The sequence below is a fragment of the Odocoileus virginianus genome, chromosome 5, assembly GCF_023699985.2.
Source record: "Odocoileus virginianus isolate 20LAN1187 ecotype Illinois chromosome 5, Ovbor_1.2, whole genome shotgun sequence".
NCBI lineage: Eukaryota > Metazoa > Chordata > Mammalia > Artiodactyla > Cervidae > Odocoileus > Odocoileus virginianus.
In genome coordinates, this window is record NC_069678.1 from 90,437,639 (window position 1) to 90,453,158 (window position 15,520).

General features: G+C 34.9%; 1 protein-coding gene across 7 annotated transcripts in view; it reads right to left on the minus strand.

The window, feature by feature from the left end:
* Nucleotides 1-15,520, minus strand: part of ZMYM4 (zinc finger MYM-type containing 4) — a 153,891-nt gene that overhangs the window by 17,238 nt on the left and 121,133 nt on the right. For all 7 annotated transcript variants that reach the window (XM_070468412.1, XM_020880190.2, XM_070468415.1 and 4 more), the window contains 3 exons: nt 10,394-10,565; nt 10,114-10,209; nt 7,727-7,878 (listed from right to left, as the gene is read on the minus strand). In XM_070468412.1, the coding sequence (XP_070324513.1) occupies nt 7,727-7,878; nt 10,114-10,209; nt 10,394-10,565 (420 nt within the window). The remainder of the gene's footprint in view (nt 1-7,726; nt 7,879-10,113; nt 10,210-10,393; nt 10,566-15,520) is intronic.

Genomic DNA, 15,520 nt, shown 5'->3' on the forward strand with positions numbered 1-15,520 from the left:
ACCACAGCTCTCAACTCTCTGCCCCACAAGCCAGCCTTCACAAAGTTCAAGTCTAATTATAGGACATAAAAGTATAATAATTATAACCATCAAGAATAATTTCACAGAGGAAACAAGCAATAGCTTGAGGAAATTACTGTTAAATATTTTGAGGGTGCAGGTGAGGTCAGATAAAATCACTCAGAGAAATAAAATCAGTAGAATATGAGAAGAACACAAAGTAGCATAATTACAAGTTAAAGATTTTGGTGTCTTAACGATATAGTATTTTAAACATTTATCTATGGCTATGTTGGTTTCCTGCTTTCTTGATCTATGTATGACTTGCTGTAAATTTTTATTTCCACTTAAGTTTATTCTGGCTAATAAAGATTATATACGATTTCAATGTACACTTTTATAGGTCTCTTCAAAGGCAATTTATGATCATATTGCCAGATTACCATTTTGTTGTTGAAAAGTATCATTTCCTTTTTTATTTTAATAAAGTTTTATTTTTACAACTTAAAAAATATTATATCTTCATTATGAAAAGAGTTTAAAATATAGAAAAGGTGGAAGAAAAGTACATTCAGACTCATTACTCAAAAGCAACTATTATCAACAGTCAGGGGTTATTTCAATCTTTAAAAAACTCTCCTTTATGAATACATAGAGTTGAGTTTTTATACAGTAACTCAAATATGAGTACATATAAAATACATGGGTTTAAAAAAAAAAATCACAGGACTTCCCTGGTGGTCCAGTGGCTAAGATTCCATGGTTTCAACGCCATGGGGCCTGGGTTGGATCTCTGGTCAAGGAATTATTTAGATCCTACATGCTGCAACTAAGAGTTCTCATGCCGCAACTAAGACCCAGAGCAGCCAAATATATATCAATAAAATAAAAAGAAATATTGAAAAAATCACTTCTCCCTTAGATCAGGAACAAGATAAAAATGCCACTTCTATTCAACACTGTATAGGAAATAGTAGCCAGAGTAACTACAGAAGAAAAAGAAATAAAAAGCATTGAAATAGAAAAGGAAGAAGCAAAACTATCTCTATTTGCAGTGACATGAACCTATATATAGAGAAAATTCTAAAGAGTCCACAAAAAAAAATTAGAGCTAACAAATGAACTCAATAAAGCTGCAGAATACAAGCAACATAAAATCAGTTGCAATGAACGATCCAAAGAGAGAATTAAGAAAATTCCATTTACAACAGTATCAGAAATAAAATACTTGAGAAGAATAAATTTAACCAAGGAGATACAGATTTACACACTCAAAACTATATAAAACTTCTGAAATTAAGGAAGACCTAAGAAAAACATCTTGTATTTATGGATCTAGAGACAGTATTATTACATAGAGACAGTATTATTACAACAGCAATACTCTCCAAAGCAAACTACAGATTCAATGCAATCCTATCAAAATCCCAAAGGTTCAGATTTTCTTTTCTGAAGAAATGGAAAAGTCGATCCTAAAACTGTTACAAAATTGTAAGGAATCTCAAATAGTCAAAAGAATCTTGAGGAATCACACTTCCCAATTTCAAAATTTGCTACAAAGCTATAGTAATCAAAACAGTGTGTATTGCCACAAGAATACTCATATAGACCAAAAAGTATTAAAAATTGAGAGTGCAAAATAAACACACAATTTAGTCAAATGATTTTTGGCAAGGTTGTCAAGATGAATGAATGAAGAAAGAGCAGACTCTTTAACAAATGATGCCAGGAGAACTAGATATCCACATATCCAGTTATCCCTAATTCAACAGATCCCTGTGTTAGTCACTTAGTTGTGTCTGACTCTTTGTGACCCCATGGACTGTAGCCTGCCAGGCTTGTCTGTCATGGGATTTCCAGGCAAGAATACCGCAATGGATTGCCATTTTCTTCTCCAGGGGATCTTCCTGACTTGGGATTGAACCCAGGTCTCCTGCACTGCAGGCAGATTCTTTACCATCTGAGCCACCAGGGAAGTCACGGTGGCTCACCTGATACACCTCATCTGATAGAATAATCATTCAAAATGGATCGATGATTTAAACACTGATCCACTGACTTAAACGTAAGAGCTAAGACCATAAAACTTTTAGAAGAAAACACAGAAGCAAATCTTTATGAACTTGAGCTTCCCAATGGATTCTTTAGGTATTAACACCAAAAGCATAAGCAACAACAGAAAAAATAAGCTGAACTTCATCAAAATTAAAAATGAAAGTATAAGAAAGTATATGAAACTGAAAAGAAAACCCAGAGAACGGGAAAAAATATTTGAAAATCACCAATCTAATAAAAGTTTACTATCCAGAATATAAAAAGAGATTCTACAATTCTACAGCTCAATAACAAGCAAACTACCCAGTTTTAAAACAGGCAAAAGATTTGGACATTTTCCCGAAAGAGGCTATACAAATGGCCTCGTACATGAAAAAATGCTCGGTGTCATTAGTCGTTCAGTTCAGTTCAGTTCAGTCGCTCAGTCGTATGCGACTCTTGCCGACTCTTGCGACCCCGTGAATCATTAGGGAAAAGCAAATCAAAATCACAATAGGATACCGCCTCACACCCATCAGACGGCTATTTTTTTTTTTAAGGATATTAACAAGCGTTGACAACTACATGGAGATAATGTAACACTCAGAAATTGCTGCTGGGGATGTAAAATGTTGCAGTCATCTTGGAAAATGGTTTGGTGGTTCCTCAACAAGCTAACAGAGAAGGAAATGGCAACCCACTCTAGTGTTCTTGCCTGGAGAATCCCAGGGACAGAGGAGCCTGGTGGGCTGCCATCTGTGGGGTCGCAGAGTCGGACACGACTGAAGCGACTTAGCAGCAACAGCAGCAGCAACAAGCTAAACATAGTTACCATTTGACTCTGGAATGCCACTCCTAGGCATACAGTACCCAAAAGACATGAAAAGGGGTGTTCAAACAAAAACTTGTATATGAATGTTCATAGCAGCACTCACTATTCAAAGCAGCCAAAAGGCGGACAGAACTCAAATGTCTATCAACACATTTCCAACAACAGAATAATTCAACCATAAACAAGAACAAAGTACTGATTCATATTACAACATACATGACCTTTGAAAACATCATGTTAAGTGAAAGAAGCTAGGCATGAAAGTCCACAAACTGTAACTTTCCACTTACATGAAACATCTAGAATAGGCAAACCCATATAGACAGAATGCAGATTTATGGTTGCCAAGGACTAAATGGAGGAGGTAAGAAGTGAAAGCATAATGTGGAGGTTTCCCTTTAGGGGAATAAAATTTTAAAACAAAATAGTGATGATGGTTGCACAACATCATGATGTTGTTATGACAATGAACTGTATACTTTAAAATGGCAAATTTTATAATATATGTATCTTACCTTACTATAAATATTGTACTACACATACAATTTTGCAAGTTACTTTTCAAAATGTATGTCTCCAAGAGTTTACCATGTCAAAACATATAGAAGCTACAGAAGGAATTCATTCCTTTAAAACTACTGTTTGATATTTAATAGTATGGATGTACTATATTTGATTGAATCTTTTCATGAACACTAAGGTGGTTTCTAGTTTTTTGCTGTTAAAAACATTACAATGAAAACACCATTATGTGTTTTCCTAGGTAATTGTATTAATTTCTTTGTGAGAAAGATACTGATCAATAGATTTGCTAGACTGAAGAATCTACATGTACTTCAAGTTTTAACAGTCACTGTCAATGTGCCCTCTAAAAAGGCCTCCAACAGTGCACATGTGTCTTCACTAATACTTAGCAGTATCAGACTTCTCAATCTTTCAAGTTTTTTAATCCATCTAATAGGTGAAAAAATTCCCTGATTACAGCTGACCACTATTTTATATGAGAGAGGCAGCCCAACACAGTAATCATAACATGGACCCTAAAGCTGAGCTACCTGCATTCACTTCACACCTTGGCCCTGCCACTTACTACCTTTAAGACCTTAGGCAAGCTATTTAACTCACTGTGCCTCAGATTCTTCAGCAGAAAATTATATTAGTTCTTATACATCAGAAGGGTACACTAACAATTATGTAAGTTAATATATGAAATGGGCTTATATTAAAATATGGCATACAAAGTAAATGATTGTTAAATATTCCTGATACATTTTATCTATTAGCAATCTTTTGATTTTCTTCTGTTACTTGACTGTTTCTTTTACCAATTATCTCTCCTAGAGAATGTTAACAGTGGTGGTCAAGGCATTGATATTACAGCTGTTGTTTAATTTTACATTTTTATGTATTTTCAAAACTCTTTACAATTAGCATCAGTTCAGTTCAGTTGCTCAGTCATGTCTGACTCTTTGCGACCCCATGGACTGCAGCACGCCAGGCTTCCCTGTCTATTACCAACTCCCGGAGCTTACTCAAACTCATGTCCATCGAGTTGGTGATGCCATCCAACCATCTCGTCGTCCCCTTCTTCTCCAGCATTAGGGACTTTTCCAATGAGTCAGTTCTTTGCATCATGTGGCCAAAGTACTGGAGTTTCAGCTTCAGCAGCAGTCCTTCCAATGAATATTCAGGACTGATTTCCTTTAGGATGGACTGGCTGGATCTCCTTGCAGTGCAAGAGACTCTCAAGAGTCTTGTCCAAAACCACAGTTCAAAAGCATCAATTCTTTGAAGCTCAGTTTTCTTTGTAGTTCAACTCTCACCTTCACACATGACTACTGGAAAAACCACAGCTTTGACTAGACAGACTTTTGCTGGCAAAGCAATGTCTCTGCTTTTTAATATGCTGTCTAGGTTTGTCAGAGCTTTTCTTCCAAGGAGCAAGTGTCTTTTAATTTCATGGCAGCAGTCACCATCTGCAGTGCTCCAAAGTCTATCACTCATTGTTTCCCCATCTATCTGCCATGAAGTGATGGGACCAGATGCCATGATCTTAGTTTTCTGAATGTTGACTTTTAAGCCAACTTTTAAGCATAACTGTATTTGTTTATAATGCCAACTTTTATAGCAGAACCGTATGTTTATAATGAGGAAAAAATAAAAAGGAACAAATCTGAGATGTAAACATAAGTAAACTTTAAAAATTCCCTATAAGGAATAAGTTATAGGTTAATGAAAGTTTATTTCTTGCCAAAATTGCTAACAGGTTTGTAATTACTTTCTGTAAGTCATGTGAGAATTTGTTAACCTATAGTATTGTTACAGAAAGTCATTTATTAATATAAACAAATAACAAGAGAGATATACTAGGAAAAAACTTTTAACAGGTTTATGATTCACCTCACAAATAGAATATATACAGCAGAGTGTCTACATGCAAAGTACTCAAATATTTTTTATTGAAATTCCTAGCAATGAGCACATGTTTTGATTATATTCAAACCATTAGACTATTAATAAATACCAAAAAACATCTTATTTCTTGACATACATATTAACAAAATTAGGAAATGTTCTTCAGATTCTTATATTATAAACTCCAAAGAAAGGAAGTGCATCCAGAACCTGTGCAATTTTTACCTAAGCAAAATGCATGCTGACACACACAGAAGGTGCTCACATTCTGCTGAAAGAGTCCATACAAGTTCTCTTATGCGCAACTTTAAAATATATCTTACCATCTAGAAACTGGATCAAAATATAAGGGAAACTTATTAAGTAACAGGTGCCATTTTGATTCCAAGAACAACCAATGCTGCTTGCATAACCAGCTACACTTCAGATATGTTATTCATCAGCAACATACTTATTTCATGCATAAAAATGAATTTCAGATATATTAACAATGTCAATCCAAAAAACTCCAAGTATTTTAGAAATTGATGAGAATTTGAATTTAAATATTTAAGTACAAAGACCATTCTAAGCAACATGGAAAGTATAGGAACCATAAAGGGAAATATATCCATATTGGACTATATAAAAATGAAAACTTTTTAAATAGTAAAACATACATAAAAACAAAAAGACAAAAAGACACTAGAAAAATTTAATCTCATATTAGACTCAATATCCCTAATATAAAAGAGACCCTACAGATCGGGAGGAAAAATCCAAATGACCAACACAAAAAGACATTTTACTTCACAAAAGCTGGAAAAATACATATTGGAGCCACAAGTTAACATTTTAAAAAATTCCATCAGAATAATAAACATGAGAAAGAGGACTGGTAAAAAGGATTCAAGAAATAGGCATCACACTGCTGGTAAAGTCATAAGCTACCATAATTATCCAGGAAAGTAATCTGAAAATATCTTATAATTAGAAAAATCTATGCTTTAACCTAGAAATAAAAGCACCAGTTCATTAGGTATGCAAACAAAATATTTACCGAAGCACGGTTTGCAAGAGTAAGAGAAGAGGAGGGAGAAACTCCTGAATATAGAAAAGAGGAAAGGCTGAATAACTGTTATGTTCACACTTTGCAACATTATGTGACTTTCTTTTTTAAAGCAAGGAATTTGATTTATATTCATCTCAAGGGATACACAGGTTGAGAAAAGTAAGTTACAAAAAGTGGGTATAGTATAGGCCCCATTTAAAAAAAACTAAGCAAAATAAAAACTGTTAACAAACATCTACACACATGTATAAATATATATTGCACAAAAGATAATGAGATAAGTCAACAATACGTCAATAAAAATGACCAAAAAAAAGAAGATCTAGGTTACATATCACACTGCAAACACTGATTACCTCAGGGAGTAGGAATGGACTGATTAATTTTTCTTATTATGTCTTCACTTACTGTTTTAACAGTTAACTGAGCCCATACTACTTTTATAATTAAAAAATTAAACTTTAACAACAAATAAATGATTAAATAATACCCCCTGAAATACAGAGGGAATAAAATTTGGCAAATAGAGGGAAAAAATCAATTATATTCAGTTTCATCACTCCAAGATAATAAGCACTGTAAATACTTTTCATATATTTCATTTTACTATGTTATTTATGTGAATTGCTTATAAACCACTATGTTAAAATATAATGATACACATACACTCTTACTTTGCTCACTTAATGCTTTAGTACTAAGATTTTTATGTTACTAGAAGTCACTTTGTAAACCATTTTTATTGGGGGCATAATATTTAACTATAAATATACTATACTTTGGTGGACACTGAGGTGATTTCCAGTTTGGGGCAATGATGTCTGAACTTCAGACTTTTGAGAGATTCCCAAAAAATGAATCACTGGTGAAATAATATGAACATTCAAAAGTATTCCTGAAACATACGCTCAAAACTGCTTTTTACAAACTATGTACTAATTATCATCAACTATGAAGGTGAACCTCTATCTCAGAGAACTCGTATCAACAATGAGTATTAAAATTTTTTGATCTTTGCTATTGTGATAGGATAAATATTGACATATCTATTCTAATGTGAATTTAAAGTTTAAATGAGACTACGAAATTCATACAAATACATACATATAAACACAGAGTCATCTATCTCACTTCTTTTGTGAATTGCTATTAGGCCTTTTTTGTCCATTTAGCAATAAAATGAACCAACTTCAATTTCTGTTACTCTAACAGTCTCAATTAAACTTATAAAACATTTACGTGACTAAGACTTTCAAATCAGGGTCAGTGGTTAACTAAGAAGAGAGTACAGGAGCAATACCAAACTGACAATATATATAATACTTTCTCAGCTTAATTCACAAGTTCTACCAGAATTAAAAATGCAATAGTTTACATAACAACTGATTTCATACCTGTTGAATTCCAAGGCACAAATATAAGATACTGTCTGGATCATATTTTTCACCATTTGGTCTCCGCACTTCTTGAATAAACTGGCATAAGCCTAAACTCAACTCAGCAAAAGTGCAGGACAGAATATCTTCCTTCAGCTTGATAGAGCGGACTGTGGAAAGGTAGAAAACATCTGAAATAATAACTTAAAAGAAAAATAATAACATTACTCAATTCACTAAATAAACACTGACTACACTGCCCCAGGTATTATGGTATACACTAGTGAAGACATGAATTAAAGACAGATACTCATCTCAAGGCTTTTTTAGTTAAAAAAAATAAAGATAATTCAGCACATATGATGTAACATTTAAATAAAATGGCTTATCTAAGTAAAATTCTATGAAAACAAATAAGGGCCATCTAATAGTGAAAAGTCATGTTAGATTCCGAGGAAGTGAAAGGTGGAGAAGAATTAAACTCGTAGATTAAGAATTTCAACTTAAGGATATAAGAAGATTTTCCAAAGTATATTCCACAAAATACTAACCATGTGAAAGCTCAATAAAACTGAGTTTCTAAGATCTGATAAATTTGGAAAACAACAGTATATTATATCTGCCTGTGAAGAACTCACAGTATGTTTTAATATATAAAAAGCTCTGGAGATGTCTGTAAAAGGAATGCTATTTAACTTTAAGTCATATTTATTTGAATAAAGTATATTTCAGATTACATATTAACAACTTCATGCTTTTGAAAATGCTAGAAAACACAGTATGTGCTCAGCCACAAAAATGAAAGGGTTTGGGGACTGAGGAATATAGCATAAAAGTAAAGAGGGCAGATCATGGTAAGCCTCATATATATATATATAAAGATTCTGAAGACAACTAAGAATTGAATTGCTTCCCAGATGTCTCAGGGGTAAAGGATCCTCCTGCCAATGCAATAGACACAGGAGACATGGGTTTATTTCCTGGATCAGGAAGATCTCTGGAGGAGGAAATGGCAACTCACTCCAGTATTCTTGTCAGGAAAATTCCACAGACAGAGGAGACTGGTGGCCTACAGTCACACAGTGTCATGAAGAGTTGGACATAGAGCAAATGAGCACACGCACATATGACTTGAATTAGTTTTAGGCAGGAGAGTTATCTAATTTGATTTTTAGAGATCTTACAGCAACAGACTGGTCCACACTGTGGGATGAGTTAAAACACCATTTCCAGCTCCTGCTTTTCTGCATGTAGAAAAGACTACATGTTTCCAATGGTACCCTTGAGCTTCCCCGAGTTGGTTTTGCAAATTTAAGTAGGTGATTCATGAGGGCAAGGACCATATTTGACCTTTTCACCTGAATACTTCCCACCATGCTTGAGACATGACAGACAAATACAGTAAGTACTTTTCTGGAAGAATGAGTAGTGGAAACGAGTAGGCATGCTGTGTGGCTACTGCATTTAGGCCTGGCAGTCTAACACAATATTACTTCTCTATTCTCACTACCACTCCTCCTTTCTCAAAAATGTTGTTGCTCAAAGTACAAAGTGAAAGGCCTAGTAAACCCCCATGATGTGAGCATTTTTACATCACTCTGAAGCAAAGCGATTACACTTGATCTGTGGGAACTCAATAAGTCAATCACAGACCACAGCAGCAACTAACTGCTCCAATGAGGGTAAACTTAGGTGAAGGCAAGAATACATGCAATCACCCAGGTATCAAGAGAGAAGATACAGTTGGAAAGGGGTGAAAAGTTTAGTTACATACTCATGCATTCCTGCCCCGTATCATTCCACAGACTTCATAAAATAATGATTTTGTGATAAACAAATGAAATATTAAAAAAATTAAAGGCAGAACACAAACTGAAAACAAAATTTAGAACAGAAAACAAAATCCTGGAAAGAAGAAATCTAATGATTAGGACTCTAAAATAACACAGTGTTGCTCTATTTGAACTGTTTATTGGGTTCCAAATTTCTTGGCACCAGAAGTGAAACCCGCAAACATGGTCAATTATATACAGCTCCTTGATCAGAGAAACTACAGAAACAGCAAGGCTTTCCCAGGTACTTTTCTTAACAACAACAACAATGAAGTGTTACACTGCTTTCCACATGGGTTATTCTACAGATACAGGACTCAAACAAGACAGATTTGAGTCACTTGCAGAGTGTTACAAAAAGACACAAAATTTCTTATAGTTGTATAAGAAACTCATGATCTGAAGATAATAACCTTCCCTTAAAAACAAGTTCTTTAAAACTGAGAGTGGAGATTAATTTCTCTTTTTAAACATAAACTTCAAATTGTAAAGCATTTTCAATTTCCATTTATAAATTTAAAATCAACAATGATATTACAATCAATTCAGACCATAAGGAGAGAAGCGTTTTACCTTTACAGCCTGTCTCTGAAGATTCTTGAGAGAGTGCATGGTCTTGAGTACTTCCTAACGGGTCAGAACACGGGCTAGATGAGGCATGTTCAACTCCTGACATGAAAAGAAAAGTAAATGAGAAGTTTAAATAAAGATGGAAAAAAATTAAGCAAAGCCCAAATCAAAGCTTTATGGGATTTTTGACTAGTGTTTATCCCTTTTGAGGAGGTTTATAAACTTATTAATCCATACTCCTCCCACCCGTAAACCAAGACACAAACTCATGCCGTGTATTTACCGCCACACTTCAGATCCCCCTGCTCTTCCTTGGCGTTTTTCCACTGAACCCAGTTCTTCCAGGCATTTACCCCATACATATATTTCAGTGTCATCCCAGACACTGAGCACCCTTGAAAGGCTCCTTGAATAAGACTCCTGGGCTCCACAGATACTATAGACTTCTTCCGTCCCTGTAAGAATTTCCAAAAATTTACAGAATATAAATTTAGTTTTGGATCTTTAAGAATCATGGTTCGCAAAGATAGAATGGGCATAAATTTACAGAAATGGAACTCAGTATTACATCCCTGAGATTCAGAGTTCTCACAGCTAGAAAGAGTTTTAGAAGTCATCTAATCCTATCCGCAGGAGAAAAAAAAAGAGGAAACTGAAGTGTAGAAAATAATACTGTAATAATCAATAACATTTGAGTATTTATTTACTATCTTCCAGATACTAGAGTTACAAAATGAGGTATGAGTAACAGTTATTACACTCAGGTCTATTTAATGGAATACATGAAGAGACGGCTATAAAACAACCCTCAATCAACTCTCTTAACTACACTGGAATTCAGCTATAAATCAGTAACAGAATATTGTTAGAAAAATCCATGAAAGTTAGAATTAACCAACACTCATTAAGAAATCAAAAATGCAATTAGAGAATATTTTGAATTTAAGTAAAACTGAAAACAAAACATATGAAAATTTATATAACAGTGCTAAGCAGTGCTTATAAGGATTATTTATATTTATTAAAATGCTTATATGAGAAGGAAGTCTGAAATCAGTAAGCTAGCTCCTATGTTAAGAAACTAGAATAAAGACTACATTAAAACCCAAATTAGTAATAAAAATAAGAGCAAAAATCAATTAAAAAAGAGGAAAAGATTAGTAAGACAAAAAAGCTCGTAATTTTAGAAGGTTAAAAAAATTGATAAATCTCTAGCCAGAATGATTAGAGATAAGACAGAGATAAAATTATCAACACCTGATTCCACAGACATAATAAAGGGTAACAGCAGAAAACTGTGAACACCGTGATGACAATAAACTAGACAGCTTAGAAAAAAATGAACAAATTTCTTGAAAGATACAAACTAACAAAGCTTGCTCTAGAAGAAATAGATAATGTAAACAGCCAGAAGAATTCAAATTATATTTTAAAACATTCCCACAAAAAAATTCCAGACCCAGATGACTTCACTGCTGAAGTCTACCCAAGAATTAAAGTAACTATAAGAAAACAGAAGAGGAACAGTAACTCACTTTTATCCTTAACATCACTTTTTTTTCCTTAACATCACTTTTATCCTGCCAGCAAGGGCAGATAAAGTCCTTACAAGAAAACTACACATCAATAGCTCTTTTAAACTGACATACTTAAAACCTTAACAAATACCAGCAAACTCAATTCAGCAATATATATATAAATACAAAAACATCAAAAGAAGAGTAGTGTTCATCCCATAAATGCAAGGTTAAGTTTATCACTGAAAAAAAAATCAATGTATTTCACCATTGAAAAAGACTTACAAAAGAAAAATCAGATGATCATCTCAAGAGATCACCTGACAAAGTTCAAAACACAATCACAAAAGCTGAGTAAATCAGAAAAGAACTTCCTGACCTTGATAGAGGTCATCTATGAGAAAGACCGTCATCTATGAGAAACCTGTGTGGAGGTTAGAAGCAACAGTGAGAACCAGACACAGAACAATGGAATGGTTCAAAACTAGGAAAGGAGTATGTCAAAGCTGTACACTGTCACCTTGCTTATTCAACTTATACACAGGCAGAGTACATAGTGCAAAATGCTGGTCTGGATGCAAGCAACAATCAAGATTGTGGGAAGAGATATCAATAACTTCAGATATGCAGATGACACCACCCTTATGGCAGAAGGCAAAGAGGAATTAAAGAGCCTCTTGATGAAGGTGAAAGAGGAGAGTGAAAAAGCTGGCTTAAAACTCAACAATCAAAAACTAAGATATGGCATCTGGTCCCATCACTTCACGGGAAATAGATAGGGAAACAAAGGAAACAGTGACAAACTATTTTCTTGGGCAACAAAATCACCATGGACGGTGACTGCAGCCATGAAATTAAAAGACGTTAGCTCCTTGGGAGAAAAGCTAAGACCACCTAGTCAGCATATTAAAAAGCAGAGACATTACTTTGCCTACAAAGGTCCGTTTAGTCAAAGCTATGATTTTTTTAGTAGTCATGTACGGATGTGAGAGCTGGGCAATAAAAAAGGCTGAGTGCAGAAGAACTGATGCCTTTGAACTGTGGTGCAAAAAAGACTCTTGAGAATTCTTTGAACAGCAAGGAGAGTAAAGCAATCAATCCTAAAGGAAATAAACCCTGAATATTCACTGGAAGGACTGATGCTGAAGCTCCAGTACTCTGGCCACCTGATGTGAAGAGCCAACTCATTCGAAAAAACTGATGCTGGGAAAGACTGAAGGCAGCAGAAGAGGCAGATGACAGAGGATGAGATGGTTGGATGGCATCACCAACTCAATGGACATGAGGCTGAGCAAACTTTGATGGTGAAGGACAGGGAAGCCTCGTGTGCATAGGGTTGAAAAGTCAGACATGACTGAGCAACTGAACAACAACAACAATGAGAAATACACAGGTAACATTGTATTTAACACTGCAAGGCTGAACAGTTAAAATTGGGAAGAGGCATTAAAGTCTGCACTCATATTAAACATTGATCCCAGTTAATGCAATAAATCAAAAAAAGAAAGAGGGGCTTTCTGGTGGTCCAACGGTTAAGACTCTTGCTTCCACTGCAGGTCGTATAGACTCAATCCCTGGTTGGGGAACTATGACACAACATGCTACATGGCATGGCCAAAAAAAAAAGTAAAATAACAAATAATAAATTTTGTTTTTGAAAAAAGAAGAAAATACCCCGAGAATGTAAAGGAAAGAAGTGAAACTTTCTTAATTCACAGATAATACAACTGTGTAGGTAGAAAATCCCACAGATATTAGTTGAGCAAAATCACACATATGAAGTCAATATATAAAACTATCTCTATTTCTATATGTCAGTGAAGAACACTAGACAAGGAAATTTAAAAACAATGCTACACACACACACAGAGTTACATGCATGGAATTATTAATCAATCACAAAAAAAGAATGAAATCTTGCCATTTGTGACAGCACAAATGGACCTAGAGAATATTAAGAGAAAAAAATTGGACAGATGTAAATACTATTTCACTTATATCTGCAATCTAAAAAATAGGACAAATGAACAAACACAATAAATCAGAAACAGAATCAAACATACAGAGAATAAACACGGGGTTGTCAGAGGGGAGGGTGCTGGGGAGATGAGAGACATAGGTGAAGCACAAACTTCAGTCACAAAGCAAATGAGCCACGGTCCTGTTATGAAATGTACAGCGTGGGGAATACAGCCACACAATAATTACGTAATATCTTTGTATGCTGACACACTGTAACTAGACTTACTCTAGTGAGCATTCTGAAATATGCAGAAATGTCCAATCACTATGTTGCACTCCAAGAACATAATGTTATGGGTCTATTATATTTCAAAACCAAACAAATTCTTAGAAAAAGAGATCAGATTTGTGGTTGCCAGAGGCACCAGGGAGAGGGAGGTGAAATTGGAGGCAGTCAAAAGGCACAAATTAACCATTTTAGCTAAGGAAGTACTAGGGGTATAATGTGCATCATGATACATATAATGAGCACTTCTCTATATTACATATGAAAGTTGTTAGGAGTAAACCCTAGGAATTCTCATAATAAGGAAAAAACTTTTTAAAAAATGTCTTTAATTCTTTATCTATATGAGATGATGTGTGTTTACTATCTTATCATGGTATTCACTTCATGACATGTAAGTCAGTCACGCTTACTCCTTGGAAGGAAAGTTATGACCAACCTAGATAGCATATTAAAAAGCAGAGACATGACTTTGCCAACAAAGGTCCGTCTGGTCAAGGCTATGGTTTTTTCAGTGGTCATGTATGGATGTGAGAGTTGGACTGTGAAGAAAGCTGAGCGTCGAAAAAATGATGCTTTTGAACTGTGGTGTTGGAGAAGACTCTCTCGAGAGTCCCTTGGACTGCAAGGAGATCCAACCAGTCCATCCTAAAGGAGATCAGTCCTGGGTGTTCACTGGAAGGACTGATGTTGAAGCTGAAACTCCAGTACTTTGGCCACCTCATTCGAAGAGTTGACTCATTGGAAAAGACTCTGATGCTGGGAGGGATTGGGGGCAGGAGGAGAAGGGGACAACAAAGGATGAGATGGCTGGATGGCAGCACCGACTTGATGGGCATGAGTTTGAGTAAACTCCGGGAGTTTGTGATGGACAGGGAGGCCTGGCGTGCTGCGATTCATGGGGTCACAAAGAGTCAGACACAACTGAGCGACTGAACTGAACTGAAATGAAGTCATTCAAATCATTATGCTATAGATCTTAAACTTATACAGTACTGGATGTCGAATATATTTCAGTAAAACTGGAAGAAAATAAAATGAATCATGGAAACGGGGGAAAAAGTTGTTTTTCACTATCAAGAAAAGAAAAACGAAGTCACAGAATAGGAGCAAGTCATATTTGATACAAGAATTAAAACCATAAAAAAAACAACAAAGCACAGCTCCGTAAGACGACACCTAAATCCCCCCAGATGCTCAACAGTTTTGAATACACACTTTATCAAAGATAAACAAACAGCAATACACATTAGAAAAGATGCCCACATATTAGTCATGAGGAAAATACAAATTAAAGCCATAAATTAATATCACTACACATTTACTAGAATAACTAAAAAATTGATAATGCCAGGTGATAACAACTGATTATAATTGATAAGGATTGATAATAATTGATAACAACTGATAATAATGGATAATTGTTAGTACTAAATCATGGAGCAGATAGAATTCCCAGACTGCTGGTGGGAAATCAAGATGGTACATCCACTTTGGACCATACTTTGGCAGCTTTCTTACGAAGTTAAAAATACAGATCAAAAAAAAAAAAAAAAAAAACAGATCAGACCTCACAATTCCACCCTTGGATATTTTTCCCCAAATGAAAACATATATTCTTCACAAAGACGTTTATATTAGAATG